This window comes from Drosophila biarmipes, chromosome X (genome assembly GCF_025231255.1).
Source record: "Drosophila biarmipes strain raj3 chromosome X, RU_DBia_V1.1, whole genome shotgun sequence".
NCBI lineage: Eukaryota > Metazoa > Arthropoda > Insecta > Diptera > Drosophilidae > Drosophila > Drosophila biarmipes.
Genome location: NC_066611.1, coordinates 25,778,421 through 25,797,530, shown reverse-complemented (window position 1 = coordinate 25,797,530; position 19,110 = coordinate 25,778,421). Strand labels below are relative to the sequence as shown.

The 19,110-nt window shown below is 46.7% G+C and overlaps 5 protein-coding genes across 5 annotated transcripts; 3 read left to right on the top strand and 2 right to left on the bottom strand.

Moving 5' to 3' along the window:
* Positions 1 to 73: 73 nt before the first annotated feature.
* LOC108024158 (exportin-5) lies at positions 74 to 5,393 on the top strand. Its single transcript, XM_017093970.3, has 2 exons — positions 74 to 718; positions 841 to 5,393. The coding sequence occupies exon 2, from the start codon at positions 878 to 880 to the stop codon at positions 4,601 to 4,603; it is 3,726 nt and encodes a 1,241-aa protein (XP_016949459.1). The 5' UTR covers positions 74 to 718; positions 841 to 877; the 3' UTR covers positions 4,604 to 5,393.
* Positions 5,394 to 5,812: 419 nt separating this feature from the next.
* On the top strand, positions 5,813 to 7,299 carry LOC108024092 (actin-related protein 10). The gene is made up of 3 exons (XM_017093867.3): positions 5,813 to 5,994; positions 6,049 to 6,201; positions 6,254 to 7,299. The coding sequence occupies exons 1-3, from the start codon at positions 5,924 to 5,926 to the stop codon at positions 7,164 to 7,166; spliced, it is 1,137 nt and encodes a 378-aa protein (XP_016949356.1). The 5' UTR covers positions 5,813 to 5,923; the 3' UTR covers positions 7,167 to 7,299.
* A 121-nt stretch (positions 7,300 to 7,420) lies between these two features.
* LOC108024099 (protein transport protein Sec61 gamma-2 subunit) lies at positions 7,421 to 8,478 on the bottom strand. Its single transcript, XM_017093875.2, has 2 exons — positions 8,368 to 8,478; positions 7,421 to 8,011 (listed from the first exon to the last, which is right to left on the bottom strand). The coding sequence occupies exon 2, from the start codon at positions 7,987 to 7,989 to the stop codon at positions 7,783 to 7,785; it is 207 nt and encodes a 68-aa protein (XP_016949364.1). The 5' UTR covers positions 7,990 to 8,011; positions 8,368 to 8,478; the 3' UTR covers positions 7,421 to 7,782.
* A 1,095-nt stretch (positions 8,479 to 9,573) lies between these two features.
* On the top strand, positions 9,574 to 11,183 carry LOC108024253 (pyridoxal phosphate phosphatase PHOSPHO2). Its single transcript, XM_017094136.3, has 2 exons — positions 9,574 to 10,622; positions 10,695 to 11,183. The coding sequence occupies exon 1, from the start codon at positions 9,679 to 9,681 to the stop codon at positions 10,582 to 10,584; it is 906 nt and encodes a 301-aa protein (XP_016949625.1). The 5' UTR covers positions 9,574 to 9,678; the 3' UTR covers positions 10,585 to 10,622; positions 10,695 to 11,183.
* Positions 11,184 to 11,503: 320 nt separating this feature from the next.
* On the bottom strand, positions 11,504 to 18,902 carry LOC108024093 (CCR4-NOT transcription complex subunit 9). The gene is made up of 6 exons (XM_050886075.1): positions 18,727 to 18,902; positions 12,877 to 13,175; positions 12,449 to 12,823; positions 12,180 to 12,374; positions 12,030 to 12,121; positions 11,504 to 11,965 (listed from the first exon to the last, which is right to left on the bottom strand). The coding sequence occupies exons 2-6, from the start codon at positions 12,937 to 12,939 to the stop codon at positions 11,797 to 11,799; spliced, it is 894 nt and encodes a 297-aa protein (XP_050742032.1). The 5' UTR covers positions 12,940 to 13,175; positions 18,727 to 18,902; the 3' UTR covers positions 11,504 to 11,796.
* Positions 18,903 to 19,110: the final 208 nt, after the last annotated feature.

The following is a 19,110-nucleotide window of genomic DNA, read 5'->3' as shown; positions in this document are numbered from 1 at the left end:
GTGTCTTCACGTTTCATGGATTAAATAAAACAGGGGGCAATGCCGGCAGGAGCAGCCTGACATCTGCCGCGGTCCGGCAACGCCGCAGGATTGCGAAAATATCGCGCTAGTTTCGTAAGAAATTTCGCCGGTTGGCCATTGCGAGTGTAGAGGAAGAAGGGAAAATATGAAAAAAAGAAGGCGTTGCGTTGAATTTCACAAAGTATTCAGGCATTTCTAGCGAAGTGTAACACAAGCCAGAAGTCCGGCAGAAGGCGCGATTCAGATCTGGCAACTTCCGCAGACCGCCTGTCAACCCTGTCCCGTGCGATTTGCCTGCACATTGTTCTAAAACAACCCAGCCGGAAAAGCCGTTTCAGCAGTGGGCTATATCTGCGAGACCTATATGCAATTCAGATGTGAGACACCAGACTCGAGGCTGTGTTCCAGGCAATAGGCACTACTCAGGCCGACACTCCGAGCGTTCCAAGGCGGCACCCCCAACCAGAACCCAGAGCTCACGCATTCCGCATTTCGCACACGGGACACGGCACACAACACACCATACAACAGAGCACAGCACACACACGCACACAGGCAGCACTTCTAATCTTCGGGCTGTCCACAAACGCATTGGCCAGCGACGAGGCGGTGGCACGCGGGGATCGAGGAGGAGGAGATCGAGAGGCTAGGCGAGATTTAGGTTTCGAGCGGCGAGCGGCAGGGGTCGTGCGCAGAGGTGAGTCTCTCGGTGGGCTGGGCAGGGGAAGGTGGTTCGAGAGCACATGTCGCCACCAGAACGAGAAGGAGAAGGACTAACCGAACCAAGACACCAACATACATGTTACTCTCTTCTTGCAGGCAAACAGGCAGCAGTAGACAAGAGCTAGCGGTGGCGATGGCCCAGCACGGGGGCACCGAGGCTCTGGCCGCCGAACTGGCCAAAGCCGTCGACCTGATCATGCACCCGCTTACCCAGCAACAGGCTCGCCTGGAGGCCTACATGGCCTGCGAGCGGTTCAAGGAGGAGTCGCCGCTGTGCGCCCAGGTGGGCCTCTTCCTGGCCGGATCGCCGCAGTCCAATCAGCAGGTTCGGCACTTTGGTCTGCAGCTGATCGAGTACACAATCAAGTTCCGGTGGAACTGCATCACGCATGAGGAGAAGGTGTACATCAAGGACAATGCCATCAAGATGCTGAACGTGGGCGTGGGCCCGGCGGAGGACCGCTCGCTGCTGCCCACGAAGGACGCGCTATCGCGCATCATCGTCGAGATGATCAAGCGCGAATGGCCGCAGCAGTGGTCCGACCTGCTGCCGGAACTGAGCCAGGCCTGCACTAAGGGGGAGGCACAGACGGAGTTGGTGCTTCTCGTCTTCCTGCGGCTGGTGGAGGACGTGGCCTTGCTGCAGACGATTGAGTCGAATCAGCGGCGCAAGGACATGTACCAGGCGCTAAACAACAACATGAACGACATATTCGAGTTCTTCCTGCGCCTGGTGGAGCAGCACGTGACTGCGTTTCGCGAAACGACGCGCCTGTGCAACTTCACCAAGGCGAACGCGCACAGCCGGGTCGTCGAAATGGTTCTGCTCACGCTGAGCGGCTTCGTCGAGTGGGTCAGCATCCAGCACATCATGTCTAGCAACGGAAAGCTGATGCACTTCCTTTGCATTCTGCTTAATGACAAAGCATTCCAGTGCAACGCGGCCGAGTGCCTGGCGCAGATCACGAACCGCAAGGGCCAGGCCAAGGAGCGAAAGCCGCTGCTGCAGTTATTCAACGAGGAGCCGCTGCGCTACATCTACCAGGCCAGTCAGATACCGCCCGAATCCAGCTCCACGCTGGCCATCGAGCAGCACCACAACTTCCTTAAGAAGCTGCTGCATGTGCTAAACGGGATGGCCCAGCAGCTGGTGGCGCTCTGGGGCAAGGACGACGCCACCCAGAGACCGGTGCATCTTGAAGTCCTTCTCGAATGCCTCCTGCTCCTCGTCCAGCATCCATCGCTAACCGTCTCCCATGGGTCGGCGCTCATTTGGCAGCTGCTGTTGAAGCACGAGCCCTGCTCAAAGGACTTCGCCACGGTCAACTACATTCCCAAGCTCATCCACACGATTGCGCCCAGGATCGTGAAGCTGCCATATCCTGCCTCCACTAGCTCGCCTGCCAGCCTCTCCACGGAGGCCTACATCCGACTGGAGTATGACAGCGAGGAGGAGTTCGCCCTCTACTTCTTCCGCTGCCGCACCGACTTCCTCGAGATCTTCCGCCTGGCCACGCTGGTGCAGCCACTGGTCACCTACGGCTACTGCGAACAGTGGCTCCAGCAGCGCCTGCGCAACGCGGTGGCTGAAGCGGATGCGGAGGCCAAGAGCGGCAATGTGTCGTGCAGCGTGCTTGACCCCGTCTACCTGGAATGGGATGCACTGGTGAGTGTGTTAGACGGCGTGCTAAGTCGCATTCTGCTCGTGGCGGAACGTCCTTCGGTGCCGGCTGGACTGCGACTGCTCGAGGATTGCCTAAAACTGGAGACAATCAACCCGCTGATCTACTCGATTCTACTGTCATGTATTTCGGCCCTGTTTGTCTTCCTCAGCATGTCCGCGTGCCAGATCACGGCCACTAACTGCGTGGCAATGAGCGGCGTCAGTCTCTTGCCGCGGGTGCTAGATAAGATTTTCCGAGCGCTGGTACTGAAGCCGCCCAACGAGCTGGAGAAAGTGCAGGTCAAGTCGGCCAAAAATCTGCGGCGACACGCCGCCTCGCTGCTGGTTAAGCTGGCTCACAAGTATCCGCTGCTGCTGCTGCCGGTGTTCGAGCAAATCAACGGGCACGTGGAGCTCCTGCTCAAGGAGCCTGGGCAGCACCAGCTGTGCCGTTTGATGCGTACTACGCTGCAGGAGGCGCTGATTCTCATCTCTAACCACTTCTGCGACTTCGAGCGCCAGACTCTCTTTATAGAGCACATCGTGCAGGACAAGCGGTCCGAGTGGCTGGCCTTTGGAGATGCACTCAAGTCGCCGCTGGCCTTCATGAGCTTCGTGGGCCTGGACAAGCCTCCCATCTTCGCCGTTGAGGGCGCTCCTACGATCCAAAATCGCTCGCGCCTGCTGGACGCCCTGCATGTGGTGCTGGGCGTAGTCAAACGCTGCACCTGGCCAGACGACCCAGACCGCGCCCAGCGGGGCGGCTTTGTCATCGGCTGCACTGAGCTGGGCAACCCCATCTGCCGAAATCCGGCCACCAAGCACGTCGTGCCACTGCTCTCGCACGTGCTAAGTCTGATGCGTGTGCTCAATGAGTTGTTTACGCCGGAGGCGCTGCTTGCCCTCTCCGAGGGCTACCGCGGAATCCACGGCATGCTGGAGCACGAGAAAAAACTGCTGATGGGCATTTGCGCTCTGCCCACCGATCCGTTGGACACCACAATTCGCAGCGAGCCGACGCCCTTCGAAAAGATGCAGACATTCATGATGATGGTCACTGAAGGCTGCTACCATCTGATGGGCTCAGCGGGTCCGTCGCTGGGACGCGATCTGTACCAACTCTTGGGGCTGTCCGACGCCATCATAACAAATGTGTTCAGCCGAATGGACGTGGTGCCTGACTACCGGCTGCGCCCGATCATTCGGGTCTTCTTCAAGCCCTTCGTCTACTCGTGCCCGCCCAGCTTCTACGACAGTGTTCTTGTTCCGCTCTTCGCCCACCTGGCGCCATTGATGTGTGAACGCCTCTCGCGCCGATGGATTTACATAGCATCGCTCTACGAGAGCGGACAGCTCAACGGCGAAGTCAACGACACGCAGGAGGTGCTGGAGGATCAGCTCAACCGCACGCTGACGCGCGAGTACCTGGACGTGCTGAAGATTGCGCTGGTTGGCGGCCAGATTGGGGCCGATCATGTGGCGGCCGGCGCCAATGCCAACAGCAACTCGGTGGCCATGGAGAACGAGGAGCACTCGATGGACAGCGCGCCTCAGTCGCGGGCCAGCCAGTCGGCCCTGCTCTCCGACATCATCAGTGACTTGGGCGGCAAGCTGCTGCGCAACGGACTCATCGGCAATTACGTGTTGATGACCCTGCTGAAGGCCATTGCCTGGAACGACGGCATGAGCAGCATGAAGGCAGTGAACATCGCAGCACCAGTGATGCGCTTCCTGGCCGCCGAGAAGCTTATGGACGAGAACAAGGCCGTTACGGCCTTCACCGCCGTTCTGCAGGGCATGCAGGTGCACGGACAACACGAGGCCAACCAGTCGGGCTTGGTGACGCTGGGCGTACAGTTCTACGAGCTGCTGCGTCCCCACTTCCCCGTTCTCAGCGAAGTACTGCAGCACATACCCAGTGTCAACGCGGCCGATATCCAGAAGTTCGACGAGAAGATCGCCGTGGCGCCCGTCAAGGGCAACAAGGTGGACCGCGCCAAGAAAGATATATTCAAGAAGCTCACCGCCCAGCTGGTCGGGCGCAGCGTTAACCAGCTGTTCCGCCATGAGGTGCAGATCGCCAACCTGCCGCCGATGCAGTCGCACAAGGCCAAGGGAGCCATGGGCACAACCGCCGACATCATGGATAGCAATCAGAACGCGAGTCTGGCCAGGCTCTTTGGGCCGGAGAAGTGACAGGGACCGCAGCAGAAGCAGAAGCCGAATCACAAGCAGACAAACACACAGAAACAGAGGAGCAGAAGGAGGCGTCGCAGCGGAGGCGGCGCCACCTGCGACACGACCTCGATTTTGGTCGAGGACCAGGATCAGGGAGACGTCGAGACCACGGCGACCTCAGCTGCCAAACTAGCGACGACTGAACTTAAAGTAATTGTAAACTAGCTTAGAGACGATGAGCCCGCACTGTAGCAGGAACCGCATCTCACGTCCTCGCCCGCTTCCGTGCCCAAGCCCATGCCCATGACCCAGTCCCTGACTCTGACCCAGTTCCAGTACCAGTTACAGTCAAAGTTCCGATCAGACGTTAAAATTATTAATTTATTTATTTTACAAACTAAATTTAACTTCAGCATGTAACGATTTGTTTAGTTGCTCCGTTTCGACCCGAACCGACCTGTTACTGCTTTGTTATTTATTATTCGGAATTTGTTAATCTTGTTTGCACAAAGGAGGTAGATCCATCGCTTATTGCCAATACTCCGATCCTCGAGCCTGACCCGCCCCTTCCTCTTCCCCCAGGCCCCCGCAGCAAAGCCAGAAGCCCTTTTTATACATAGTTAATTAATGAATTGTGCTTTCCCCCCGTCTTGTATAGTTACCTATGCGCAGGCATACTGTAATTTGTATACATATTCGTGTATGTACACATTTATCCTTTGAAGAAACATTTCTGAAATTACGCTTAGGCTTAGTTGATAGGCAACGAGTTATTATTATATAATACATCAATCTGTATATGAACACACATCCCGCACCCCGCATATGCATACGCATACCCTCAAAAACCCAAAAAACAAAAACACACCGGGATTCTAAGAATTGTAGTTGCGCGAGTATGTAATATTCAAAGTGAAATTATGTACTATTATTTATAACTAAATGAAATCGAAGCGGGAGGACCCGCAAAAACACAAAATCGAAATAAGCTAATAAATTTGAAATAAATTTACAAATTCTAAAATTAAATCTTATTTTTGGCAGTAAAATTCTAAATAAAATAGATTCCTGTTTTATGGAATTATGGAATTTATGGATTTAAAAACTCATCTTACGGGTTTCCTATTTGCATGAAAAATAAAAAACCGTTGGGTGAGCATAATACCGTTAAAGCATCAGTGTAAACGGGCTGTAAGCACGATTCGCTGTTATCGATAGACTACCGTGTCATCGATTGCTGCATACCAATAACTTTGATTTGCTTTGGTTTTCCGAATTAACCCGAATAAAATAACACCTAGTCTAGTCTCTTTGGTTCGCGGAAAACCCATAGCCAACATGCCCATATACGAGAGCGTTATGCAGGAGAAGCCGCCCATCGTCCTGGACATCGGCACCGCCTACACAAAGTGAGCGAGAACACCACAAACGATGCGGTGAAGTCATCACTGACCCCTTTTCAGGCTAGGATTCGCGGCAGAGGCATATCCGCGGAAGATAATGCCCACGGAGGTGGTGATGACCGCGACGGGGACCAGGAAGCGACTGTTCGACTACGGCAGCCCAGAGGAACTCTACGACCAGCTGGTGGACTTCCTGCAAACGATCTTCTTCAAGTAGGTCGACCAAATGGTGCTCCCACCGGAGGCTACATCCATATGATTTCAGGCATCTGCTGGTCAGCCCCAAGGAGCGCAAGTTCGTGCTGGTGGAGAACGTATTCGGACCCACTGTCCTACGGGAGACCCTGGCCCGTGTGCTCTTTGTCCACTTCGATGTCTCCTCAGTTATGTTCGTCCCCGTCCACCTCATCGCACTATCCACGCTGGCCGTGCCCACCGCACTGGTGGTGGACATCGGCTACAGCGAGACAACCATTATGCCCGTCTTCAGCGGCGTGCAGATCATGGCCGCCTTCAAGGATCAGAGCTACGGCGGCAGGACCATCCATGCGGAGATCAAGCGCCAGCTGGTGGAGTCGGGTGTCAAGGAGAGTCTGCTGACGGAGAGCGTGCTGGAGGACATCAAGGTGCGAACATGCTTTGTGACAACCATGGAAAGAGCCCAGGCCCGGGCAAATGGTGGTCAGGATAAGCCGACTCCCGCGCCAGCCGTGGACTACATTGTCAGCGACAACGATGCGATCATCCAGGTGCCCGGCCTGCTACGTGAGACCGTGTACGAGGTCATGTTCGAGCTAAGCAATGAGCGGGACAGCCTTCCACACCTCATCCTGCGCTCCATTCTCGACTGCACACTTGACGTAAGACGCGCCCTGGTTGAAAGTGTGTTCTTGGTGGGTGGCGGCTCAATGGTCCAGGGTCTGCTGGCCCGACTCCGCCAGGAACTGCAACATCTGCTCGCCGAGGATCCGTTCTACGCTGAGCGCTTTCACGGCGAGCTGCAGTTCAAGTTCTTCAATTCCATTGGCAAGCAGAACTTCACCGCCTGGCTGGGCGGCGCCTTGTGCGGGGCCACGGACCTCATTCAGACGCGATCGCTGGTCAAGGAGACGTATCTGAAGAGCGAGCACGTCCCTGACTGGAGCAATCTTTGCGACAACAGGCCGACGGGATCGTAATGAAAACAAAAGAGAGAGAAAAGGGAGATGCATGCTGCAGCACTTCGCTTATTCATATTAATTTTCTCATGATTCTGTTGTATTATATAGGTTTAAAGTTGACTGCAAGTAAAAAGTTTAAAAGAAATAGGAACTCAAATGCTTGTATGATTGGAAAGGTGAATTTCTGGTGCTCACTACTGTTCTGGCGCACACAAGAGGAGCCCAACTGATACTGCTGCTGAAGTTTGTTTGAAATAAAAAAAGCGCCCTCATTATGTGGAAAATCGGTTAAGCATTTATTAGCGAGGGTACACCCCCAACAAATGCTACAAAAGCGGTTCGTTTACCTTTTTTACAGAAGTTTCTTATTAAATAACTTGTTTATGAACTTCAAAATAGAGTTTTTAATGGAGTTTTTGAAATTTTACAATACGCTCTCACATGGCCATGTGAAAACAATGCAAGAAACACATTCGCTGAATGCACATAGTTTCTCTAATCTCTAATGCTCGTTAACTAAGGGAAAAAGGTATATCTGACGTATGCTATAATGGATGATTTGAATTTGTTTAGTCCCATGTCGTGGTTGTGGTTCCTCCTCCTCCAGCTCCATATCCACTTCGGATGGCCGCACTTAGGAGCCCACGATGATGTTGTTGATGGGGATGTGTATCAGCTTAACGAAGAAGCCGATGAAGCCCATGATGCAGAAGCCCACGGCGGTGGCGATGGCAATCTTCTGGAACTCCTTGCGGTCGGGCTTGGTGCAGCGCTTGACCAGACGGATGGAGTCCTTGGCGAAGGCGCGGCCGGGCTCGGCGAACTTAACAACCTTGTCCATGTCGTGTAGAGTGTGTCGGGTGCTGCAAGAGGAGGGGAAAGCGGGGATGAGTTTACGGAACTGATTTCAAGCCCTTTCACGCAACGTCAGCTGTGACGTGGCTATATTTAGGTGACGTCGCAGGTTAAGTATCCAGCGGACTTGTATTTTCTACGCCAGCTTATCGGCTTCCCATGCATCTAGCAGAGGTCAAGGGTAAATAATCAGCAGAATTAAGGGCCACCGAGGTCTTTAATTGCCTCGAAGCGTAATTCGGTTTTTGGTGGCCGGGCCGAAAAAACACAAGTCGCCCTGGAACATTGAACCTCTGCTGTATTTCGGAACCGAGCGCTTTGTTTAATTGACAAATAGGCTGGGAAACCAGCTCACACAACGCACCTCCGCTTCAAACGAAAATTTCCAATCAAGTGGAATAGTGAAATCGAGTACCCTAATGCCGCGTCGACCGATTTCCAATGACAGCTCCACGTCAAAGTATCAAACGCCAGGGTTGCATCCAATTTGAGCTGTCAGGTGGCAGGGGTGCCGTTTCATACGTTTTATAGCCAGATTTCCCCTTAGATGTTTTTGTTAATATATCCCAGTCCATTTAAACATGACAACTTTTTTGTTTGTCCGTTATTGTCCTTATAAAAAATGCGCGAATTCGTCAACAAATTAATTTCTCCGGATGTGATGGGGATATTAGCCTATGTTGTAAGCTGCCATTAACAGGCGCTATTTTAAGTGTGCGCCTAGAGGTATTATTGTTAAAAATTAAAATACCTTTTTTCGACCCAAAAAACTGAGTTTTTTGACAATCATTTTGCGAAACAAGGTCGGAATTATAATTGACGTTCCTCGTTGAGCGCGTAATTAGATTTACAACCGACTGGAACTGAAACCTGAAAACTTAAATTTCTTATCGATTGTTGCAAAGTGAAGTGACTTTAATAGTGAGTTAAGATAAAAAATGCAAAAATTTGTCAAAAAAATTTATTTCTCGGAATTTAATGGGCGTTGCTTGTCTAAAAAACAGTTGGACGTTTAGCTGTGCGCCTTTTTTTTTAATCCATGTTGTGTTCAAAACCGTGAGAAAAGAATGCTTTTTTAAACAATCTATTACTTAATTTTCTACTCAAAAAACTAGGGTTTTCGGCAATTATTTTACGAAATAATGTCGGAATAATAAAACCTTACCTTGTTGAGCTCGTATTTAAATTCCCAGTAGGTTGATATACAGCAAGCCAACATCAAAGTTTTTCATCTCTCTCCCTATACAGTTTTCGTGGAAAAACAAACCATCTTGTTTTCGCTGGAAAGTATTTCAAGCTCACATTAAGCTGCGTATTTTACCGTTGCAAGCTTAAAAACATTAAACACAAAATGCTTAAATTAATTTTTTAGTATTGGGTTCAAATGCGTGAACAAATTAATTCCTTTGGGTGTAACTGTTGTTCAAATATAGCAAAAACTGCTTTTTAACTGAGACTAAAAAATATTTGGTTTTTTTAAACATTGATGAAACATCGATTTCTTTTCTCCATAAACACCGATACTCGGAAACATCGCCCTAAGTGATGTGCAAACGACGATAGACGCCCTTGAACACCGATGATTTCAGAGCCTGGAGCATCGGTCCATCGATGATTCTGCACCCCCGCATCGCAATGTCCTCGAACTGAACTGATTTGGGAGTCCAGCCACAGAATGTCCTCGAAGCAGACCCCCGCCGCGGTGGCTGCGGCCGTGGCCAGCTGCAAGTTGAAGAAGCAGCAGCGCCGCCGCCTGGCGGCCTTTGACTTCGACCACACGATTGTCTCCCAGAACACGGACACCGTAGTTCGCGACTTGCTGCCCACGGAGGTGACTAGCGCCCGCGCCAACGAGCTGGTGGAGAACGATTGCTGGACGGAGTACATGGCCGAGGTTTTCCGCCTGCTGCACGAGCAACAGGTACCGGAAGCGCGGATTCGGGACACCATCCGAGGCATTCCGGAGGTGCCCGGTTTCGTGCGGCTGATCAAGCACCTGGCCAAACGCCTGCACTACGACCTGATCATCATCAGCGACTCAAACAGCGTCTTCATCGAAGAGTGGTTGCGGGCGCACAACTTGGCCGACTGCTTCGTGGCCGTCTTCACCAATCCGGCGGAATTCGACGCCTCTGGACGACTTTTAGTCCGGGCTCACCATCAGCAGTCGGACTGCAAGCTGAGCGCCAGCAATCTGTGCAAGGGCCGCGTCCTGGAGCACTTTGTCATCGAGCAGGACTTGCGGCGCAGCATCCGGTACGACCACGTCTTCTACGTGGGCGACGGCAACAACGACATCTGCCCCGTGCTGCGGCAGCGGGCCTGCGACTTCGCCTGTGCCCGCAAGGGCTTCGCCATGGAGAAGCACCTGCTGCGCAACCGCAGCAAGTTGAAGCTCCGCGCCCAGCTGCTGATCTGGAAGAGCGGCTTCGACTTGATGGACCAGATGCTGGCCCTGCCACAGCTGAAGACCCCGCAGCTGCTGGATGATGCGGATCCGGATGGCGAGGCCGAGGCTACGGAACTGGCGGTTCGGCGAGCCTCGGCGGTGGCTCCCGGCTCGACCAAGTCGCCAAATTAAGGAGGCATTTAAGGTTTACGCATTTGAGACCTGCACGAGTAAGTAGGAACGAATGCCATCGCAGAACCGTAGTATCACTTGTGTGTGGGGTCGCGAATTCTTCATTGCAGGTTGGTGTAGAAGAACGCGAATTCTGTGGCGAATGGGCCCTTAAACAGGCGAGATGGAATATGGAGAGATGTAGGTCTTTTTGGGTGATGCTTCGATTCTATTCATACGGTTCTACGATGCCTGGAAGTACTCGTGAAGGTCTTAAATCCACATCCCCATGCACAACACAATCATCGTTGTTCCATCATGTGGTCTGGTCTGTTTTTTGTTTAATCCTCTCCCTCCCTCTATTGCACCAACTATGCCAAGTATGATAGGTGGATCTGTGGATCTGTGTGCCAGGACTCTAGCCCGCAGAAAACACATTGTCTCTCAAACAGTACAATTTCAGTGGCGTGTGCGCCAGTTCAAGGAGTCAATTTTGAGCTGCGGCTGTTAATGTTTAATCCATGTGTGTATATTGTAACTTGTTGTAATTGATTTTATCGCAAGCTGTATATGAGTGTCCATATTATATGCATTTGAATGTGTGTTTTGCCGTTACTGCACCCGACTGCCTTTCACTGGGACTGGGACTTCGGATGGGTGGAGGGGGAGTGAGTGGCTGCATCCCAGCGCGGCCTAGAGCAGCACAGCTGCGTGCCAGGGTACCTGAGAAAGAGCGAGAGGCAGCCAGGAGGTTTCCGAATCTGCATCTGCGCATTTGCAAATATATTGTTTACAGTACCAGTGCCATTTTTAAGGTACACAGCTATATAAATCTCCATAAATTGTTTTGAGAACGTGTCTTAATACTATGCGAGAGCGCTAGGCGGTTTCTTATGGGTTCCCCCAAATGCTAGGTGACCAATAACAAAAAGTGTACCCACATGTTTAAATACATCGTCTGCTTGAGGTTCTTTATTTGCTATCAGTGACAAACTTATCATAAACATTATTTTATCGGTACATATATATAGTTATATTACAGCTCTGCTTAGGTTACACAGGCAATCGCGTGCAAGCTTATTGGGTATTTTATTCGGTAGAGCAGTTAACCAGCAGACGGGGCTCACTCATCGTTGGCGCTTGCAAGGTCGCTTATATGTTTTGTTGTTGGATGTTGGATGATCGATTGTTGGATGCCGGGCCCTGGCATACGCCTAAGCGTGCCTTGGCTGCCTAGGTGCCCAGTGGCGACATGCCGATCTGTTGCGGAGTGGACCCCAGCTCCAGGTTCTTGAGCAGCATCTGCAGCCACTGCTTGGTGGACTTGTCGTCCTGCAGGCACAGTGCGAAGGTGCCGTCACGCAGTTGGTCGGGCAGGCACTGGCCCAAGGCTTTGCGAGCGCTAAAATGGGGAATATGGTATAGTTATGAAGCCCATTATTAACAAACAGTCCACCAATACGCACCGAGTGTTGTCCGAGAGGCGCAGATAACAACGCACCACGTGCTTGAGCAGGCGGGCGCAGGGATCCTTCGACAACTGGATCACCATTTTGCCCTGGAATTGATCGAATGGTTAGTAAACCCGCTTACAGGCCGGAAAACCAATACCTTACCAGGGTGATGGCCACGTGCGAGAAGCGTTCGTAGGTCTGGCATATGTACGACAGGCCGGACTCGTCAAGCAGTATCTTCTGGATGATGAAAGTGGCCACGGTCTTGCTTAGCTCCGAGCCGCTGTCCATGATGCTCAGGCAAAGAGGCACGATCTCAGTGGTCAGCAGGAAGGTGATCACCTCCTGTTCGTCGGTCTGTCGGAGGGAGAAAAAAAACAAATGCTATGAGCTAAGAAGTGGGATAGCTTGCCTAGCTGCCTTCCACCCACCTTGACCAGCGCTCCGATGACGCCCAGACTGGTCAGACGCAGATACTCGAAGGGCCTGGTCTTCGACGTGGTTGACAGAAAGGGGTACAAGTACAGCGGTATCTGCGCCTGCAAGAAGGCCGTGCGCGTCTCCGGGTGTGAGGCGACGCACTGCAGCAGGGCCAAGGCGTTACACACGCGGTTCGACTGGTGGGCCGTCAGTGTGGGCGGCGTGATCGATGGATATATGTTAACGATCTCCTGCAGCAGGGCACATGCGGTTCCGAAGCTGTTCCACAGCATGGGGGCCAGGTCGGTCTCGCGCTTCTTGCTCAGCTCCAGCAGAGCGGTCTCACGGGTGTCCGGATGGGCCAGCTCGTTGATCCACTGGTAGACCTGGCGCAGAATGGGATTAGCACGGGCAATGGGGTGTCTGCACCTTTACTTACCTTCTCCTGCTCGCTCTGCTGCTGCTGCTGGGGATTCATGAGCGGACTTGGCTGCGCACTCATCGCGACGTTTGTTTTTGTAGAAGCTTGCAAGGATCTGTTCCGTCAGTCGGCGGGAAATCAAGGCCTACTCGGGGTTTGACTCGCAAAATGGCGTCGAGTCACTTTCTCTTGGCAATGATCCTCGCACCTAATACGCGTTGGTTCAAGTTTTTTTTTTTTTTTTTAAATATTAAGTTACTTCCTTCCGTGAAGAGGGAAGAATTATTTGGCCGCCCCGTTGGAACGGGTTAACGCCACTGCCAATGTATGAAATTAAATTTCAAGAAAAACAAAATTTAATGGACAGCTATGTAAATATCGTGCAGTAGTTTCTGGTGATGTTATGATGACAATGAACGATGAGCGATGACGATGAACGATAAGCGATGAAAATGTTATCAATATGTGTGAGAAATTTTAATTTTGAGATTTTGTGAGTTGGTATAAGCGTGGATGGTGTTATAGTGTGTTAAATGAGCAGTGTGGAGTGTGTTGTATTAGATATTAATATTAGCAGCTCGAATGAAACTGGTAATCGATGTCCAATTTTCAATTGGTTCATTTCCAAGTAAACGATAGATATCGTTATATTTAAGTAGTGTTGGATAATTTTGTCTTGTTGGTGTATATTTTGAGCAATTTAACAAAATATGCGAAATGTCTTCATTAACGTTACACGAATCGCATAGGGCGTTATCGTAGACTTTCATTTTGGAAAGTGTGTATTTGTCAAAAGCATGTCCGCTTAAGATTCTGTTTAGAGTCTTCGTTTCTATACGGTTGAATAGGTGTTCTTTGTTTTTAAACCAAGGCTTGGAAGTGGTATATGGTGAGAGGAGAGAGTAACCCTTGTTACGCTCTAATGAGAACAGACTGTATTCACGCTCCCAGTCTTGTTTTATTTGCGCGAACATATGATTGATTGCGTCCTTAAGGGTCCATCTGACGGGTGCGAAAGAGCCGTTAATTTTAGCATTTTTAGCCGCTGTATCTGCGAGATCGTTTTCCCAAATATTGGAATGGCTTGGAATGTGGTGAAATTCTATGGATAGCAGGGTTGGGTTGTTTATGACTTTTTTCAGAATGCATTGAGAGATGCAGTTTTTGGAGTTCGTGTTCTTTATTGTCTGGATGGCACCAAGACTGTCAGTTAAAATTGCTATTTTGGAGAACTTTTTTGAAATACCGAAGTCAATGGCTTTTTCTAGGGCTGTGAGTTCAGCAGTCAGCGACGATAGTTTTTTGTCGGTGTAGAAACTTTTTATCGAATTGGAATTTAAGTGGACAAAGGCACCTCCTGTAAAATTTTCCGACACAGAACCATCCGTGAAGATGATTTCCATATTTTTTGAGGTTAAACTTCTTATTTTTTCTTTAAATAAAGAGAGAATTATAGTCTCGTTTGCCATTTTTTTATTTGTACAAGTACCTTTAAAGAAATTTGTGTCAACTGAAATCTTGCGTGTGGACAGAGAGTAAGGACAAATAGGAGCAATACTATCCAGGATATTTTTAAATTCAGCATAAATTCTACTGTAACTAGTATTTTTGGCTACAAAGGAGTTTGACAGAAGCGACGCAGATGGTAGTCCATGAGCGAACGTTTTGGCCAACTCCTTCGCTGTAGCGAATTTAATCCTATAAGCTGGAGGAAGTTCAGCTGCAAGATTATAAATAATATTAATTGGAGTCGATTTAATAAGTCCTAAGGCCTTTCTAAGGTGGAAATTAGCATGCTTATTTATATTGTTTTGTACTGATTTTGATATGTTTGAAAAAGAGGAGCAGGCGTATTCATATCTAGTTCTAATAAATGCTTTATAAAAGAGTAGTGACTTGCTTGGATGTACTCCGAAGCGGCAACCACTGAGCATTTGAATAAACATATTCGTTTGATTCGATTTAGAGATCGTTTTATTTACATGCTGAACAGACGAGTTGTTTGAACTTATGACTCTACCTAAATAATTTATACTATTTACATTTTTTAAAATAATATTATTGCACAAGATACTTAAAGGTTTTTTTCTTAGATTAAAATGAATGGTGGCTGATTTGTCTGGATTAAAAGTAAGATTATTAATATTGCACAGTTCCATAAACCTATTTACTTTTTGTTCTAATTTCTCTTCAGCCATCGAAAAGACTTTGTCATAACAGACTAGAAAGAAGTCGTCAGCGTACTGGAACAGAATACTGTCATGGTCATTACTTAAGCTGTGAAGCTCAGCTGTATATAAATTAAAGAGGATTGGACTCAGACAACTACCTTGACTAACTCCTTTGTTTACAGTTATCTCTGCAGTACCCATAGTGAGAACTCTTTTACTAAGGAAGTTTATAATGAAATAAATATGATTGTGGTCGAAACCCAAACTAACTAATTTGCTACCCAGAATAGGGATATTGACGGCATCAAAGGCTTTACTTAAGTCTAAAACCGCTGCGGTAACGTGGAAACCACGAGCTTTTAGGTTGGCTATGTTATTTATTACATCGTTGATGCATTGGGCAGTAGAATGGTTTTTTCTGAACGCATAGGATCTTGGTGGCAGAATTTTATTTTTATTAATGTACTCTTCCATCCGCAATTTAATCAAACCTTCTAAGCACTTAAAAGTCACACTTAGAAGGCAGATAGGTCTGTTGTTGGTAATAATTGAAGAGTCTAGATTTTTTTTGGGAACAGGTATAACCCTTATTTTCCGCCACTGATCTGGAATAAACCCATTGTCTAAAGTAATGTTTAGCAGGGATACCAGTTTTTCTATTTGACTTAAGGGTAGAGATAGAAGCATTCTGTATGAAATGTTGTCAAGACCCTTAGCCGAGTCTGGGTTACGAGAGTTAAGGAAGTCAAGAAGTTCACGCGCTGAGAAATTAGAGTTGGTATATCTATAAAGCAGATCAGGAGAAAAAGATACGTCAGGACACATCGCAGTGTTGGGAGCTGTGGCTATTTGATTGAGAAAATCTCTATGTTCTGAGTCAGATATTGCACTGTTTGACGGTTTAATTTGTTTAAAAAGTTTAAGATTTTTGATTTTGTTCCACATATCTTTCAGAGAAGAGGGGTTAGAAATGTCTTCTGCTAGCTTATTGAGGTTTTCTTTTCTCATTTTATAATAATAGTTGTTAAGTTTTTTATTACTGTTAATATAGGCAATAGCATCAGATTGTAGTTTGGATTTAAAATATTTTTGTCTGCACGCGTTTCTTAATCTAAACAATTTTTCACATACCTCGTCCCAATACTTTTTTGGAACATATCTATTGTTTGTATTTATTTTAATTGAATTATTACAGTGTATTGTTTGGGATAAGTTGGAAATGCTATCTAACGTTGTAATTTGAATTTTGGAAAAGTCTTTGATTATTTTATTATGGTTAAATTTAATAATATTAGTCGAAGCAGAAATTTGGTCTATTTCAATTAAGATTGGGAAATGATTGCTATTTGATATTTTAGAATTTATTGAGGACCAGTTAGAACAAAGATTGCTACTATTAATGAAAGTGAGATCGAGTGTTGAAGTATAGGATGGGTTATGGGAGTAAGTTGGAGAGCCGTTGTTAAGGCAAAAGAAACCGGAGTGTAAGAGGGAATTTTCTAAAATACCGCCTCTGACATCTTGAGTATTATTACCCCAAATGCTGGATTTGGCATTGAAGTCACCACCTATGACAGTTAGACCACTCGATTGAGCAGCAATAGTAAATAGATCATCGCAGCCTTGTTGAAAAGAATTAATGTCTGTGCTGGGAGCAGCATAGACACTGAAAATATTAATATTATTTCTTAGGTTAATTGTACGGATACCAATGACTTCTAAGCTAATATCACAGTTGATTTGTTTAAAGCGTATGTGTTTTTTTAAGTAAATTCCAACGCCTCCATAACCATCGTTACGCGGCTTACATACAAAATTATAATTTGCCAAGCTACACATGGAATTATTGGAAATCCATATCTCTGATAAAATTGCTATGTCTATGTTATTGTTTACTAAGAATAATTCTAGTAATTGTTTGTTATTATTAGCAGTTAAGCTCTGAATATTATACTGTAGGATTTTTATTGTCATTTAAATAATATAACTTTATGTTTTATTTTCAAATGAAAACAGATAGACAAATGAAAGAGAAAAGAAAAACGAATAAATAAAAAACAATTAATTTAACAGAAAAAAAAAAAAAAAAAAAAAAAAAATCAGAAAAATAAGTAAATAGATAAATAAATAAATAAAAAAGTTATTATTCAAAATTAAACAAGTTGATTAATTTTGAACAAATCAATTTTTGAGTTTGTAAGTGCTATTCTGTTTCTTAAATTCTCTAAAAAGTTTCTTGATTCAGGTACTAAATTGGTTGTTTCGTTGACTAGAAATGAGGATATTTCAGAAGCTAATTGATTTAAGCTATTCTCCGCAGCTTCAAGAGCTGGATTGTCTAAAAAAGGTTGACTAGAGGGTGAGGAACTAGGTGGATTAGAATGAATGAGAGAAAACTTTTCGTTTGGAGTGTACTCATGTTCATAAAGAGCAGCTTTCCAGCTGATCATAGTGTCGCGTGAATTTTTATCTTCGTTTTTCTTGTTAAGAGAGTTCTTAACAACCTTATTAAAAGGGTTTTGTGCAAATATTTGTTGGGTAGCTATTTTGGTATTATTTTGTAACACTGGATTGGCAGATTTTCTTTGCCATGTTGGCTGGGGGAAGTGGGTTAAGTCGTTGGTGTCGACTTCATCTAAAATTTGGAAGAGAGAGGGGTACCTAATCTTCGTTTCATTTCGTGATAAATTCTCAATAGTCATACATTTCTGGATAGCGTACGCTCTCTTACGAGCAGGGCACTCAAGAGAGGTGGCTGGGTGATTTTGTTTGCAGTTGGCACAAACGAGTTGATTACATTGTTGTTCTCTTGAATGCGAAAGAGAACATTTACTGCATTTTTGTTCAGTTTGTTTACAATGCTGAGCAAAGTGATTAAATCTAAAACAACGAAAACATTGACTAAAAGGAACATATGGACTAACATTAATTTTGGTGTACAGGAAGACAATCTCGTTGGGAATTTGAGTACCTTTAAAAAGAATCTTAACCCTAGGAGTGTTAATAAAAATATCTTTATTGTCTCGGTCCTTAGTCTTCACACGAATTATTTCTTGAATAGGTACTGGAGAAGAAATGTACTCCTTAAGTTCAGAGTCGGAAAATTTTGTCGGAATATTAAAAATAATACCCATTTTAAAAATGAAATGCTTAAGAATTTTAGGTTCGTAACCATTACTTTTAAGATTTGAGGACAGGATGCTATTAGCTGCCGTTGCTGACTTGCACTCAGCCTTGCAGCGCCCATAACCAATCTTATTTACTGAAATTATATCTTTAATATTTAATTTTAGCAGGACAGCATTTAGTTCAAGAGGATTTATAGGAACTCTTCTAGGTCGGTTTTCGCCATTGGTTTCACCAATTTTGTCTATGTAGACCACAAAGGGTCCCTTGTGAGCGCTGCTGTACGAGTATCCGTTGTTTTCCAAATTTCCACTTTCTCTCTTCTCTTCTTTGCTAGCAGGATCCGTTATAGCTTTACCACTTACTTGGCTGGTTGGACTCGGATGACTTACAGGGTCAATGACTTCTTTCATCACAACTTCTTCGCTTTCCGATTCTACTAAATTGTTATCCGTAGGTTTTTTCTTTTTATTTAAGGGCGATAATTTCGGCCTTTTAACGTTGCTCAGCTCCGAATAAGGGTTTTTACCCTTGGCCTCGGAGGAGGCCATTTTTCTTGGAGTAACTTTACCCGTAATTGATTGTTTATTTAACCAATAACAACAGACAAATATTTATAAAAGGTATTAAACGTATATATTACGTTATATTTTTGTTTTGAAAAAAAACAGAATAAGTAAAAATCGGTATCACACACTGCTCAAACACCTCCGTTGCATGCAACAGTCAGCACGCGAAAAAGTGGTTCAAGTTTAAAAAGTAGGAAAAGAAAACAAGTGGCGACTTGCTCGGATGCGGATTAAAGATGGCACAACGTCGATTTGGAATCATCGATAGCCCTTAGCGACTATCGATGTTTGTGCCACAAATTTGAAAATATATTTGTAATTTAATGTAAATTCTTACTCAAAAATTATTCCTTTTCACATTGTTAGGATTAAATTGAAAAAAAAGT

Coding starts and splice junctions, on each gene's coding strand:
- LOC108024093 (XM_050886075.1), bottom strand. CDS start 12,939: ATGAGTGCGCAGCCAAGTCCGCTCATGAATCCCCAGCAGCAGCAGCAG. Junction 12,122..12,179: donor CGCACGTGGCCATCACCCTG/GTAAGGTATTGG, acceptor GATCAATTCCAG/GGCAAAATGGTGATCCAGTT. Junction 11,966..12,029: donor CGCCTCTCGGACAACACTCG/GTGCGTATTGGT, acceptor TCCCCATTTTAG/CGCTCGCAAAGCCTTGGGCC.
- LOC108024158 (XM_017093970.3), top strand. CDS start 878: ATGGCCCAGCACGGGGGCACCGAGGCTCTGGCCGCCGAACTGGCCAAA.
- LOC108024253 (XM_017094136.3), top strand. CDS start 9,679: ATGTCCTCGAAGCAGACCCCCGCCGCGGTGGCTGCGGCCGTGGCCAGC.
- LOC108024099 (XM_017093875.2), bottom strand. CDS start 7,989: ATGGACAAGGTTGTTAAGTTCGCCGAGCCCGGCCGCGCCTTCGCCAAG.
- LOC108024092 (XM_017093867.3), top strand. CDS start 5,924: ATGCCCATATACGAGAGCGTTATGCAGGAGAAGCCGCCCATCGTCCTG. Junction 5,995..6,048: donor ATCGGCACCGCCTACACAAA/GTGAGCGAGAAC, acceptor ACCCCTTTTCAG/GCTAGGATTCGCGGCAGAGG. Junction 6,202..6,253: donor CTGCAAACGATCTTCTTCAA/GTAGGTCGACCA, acceptor ATATGATTTCAG/GCATCTGCTGGTCAGCCCCA.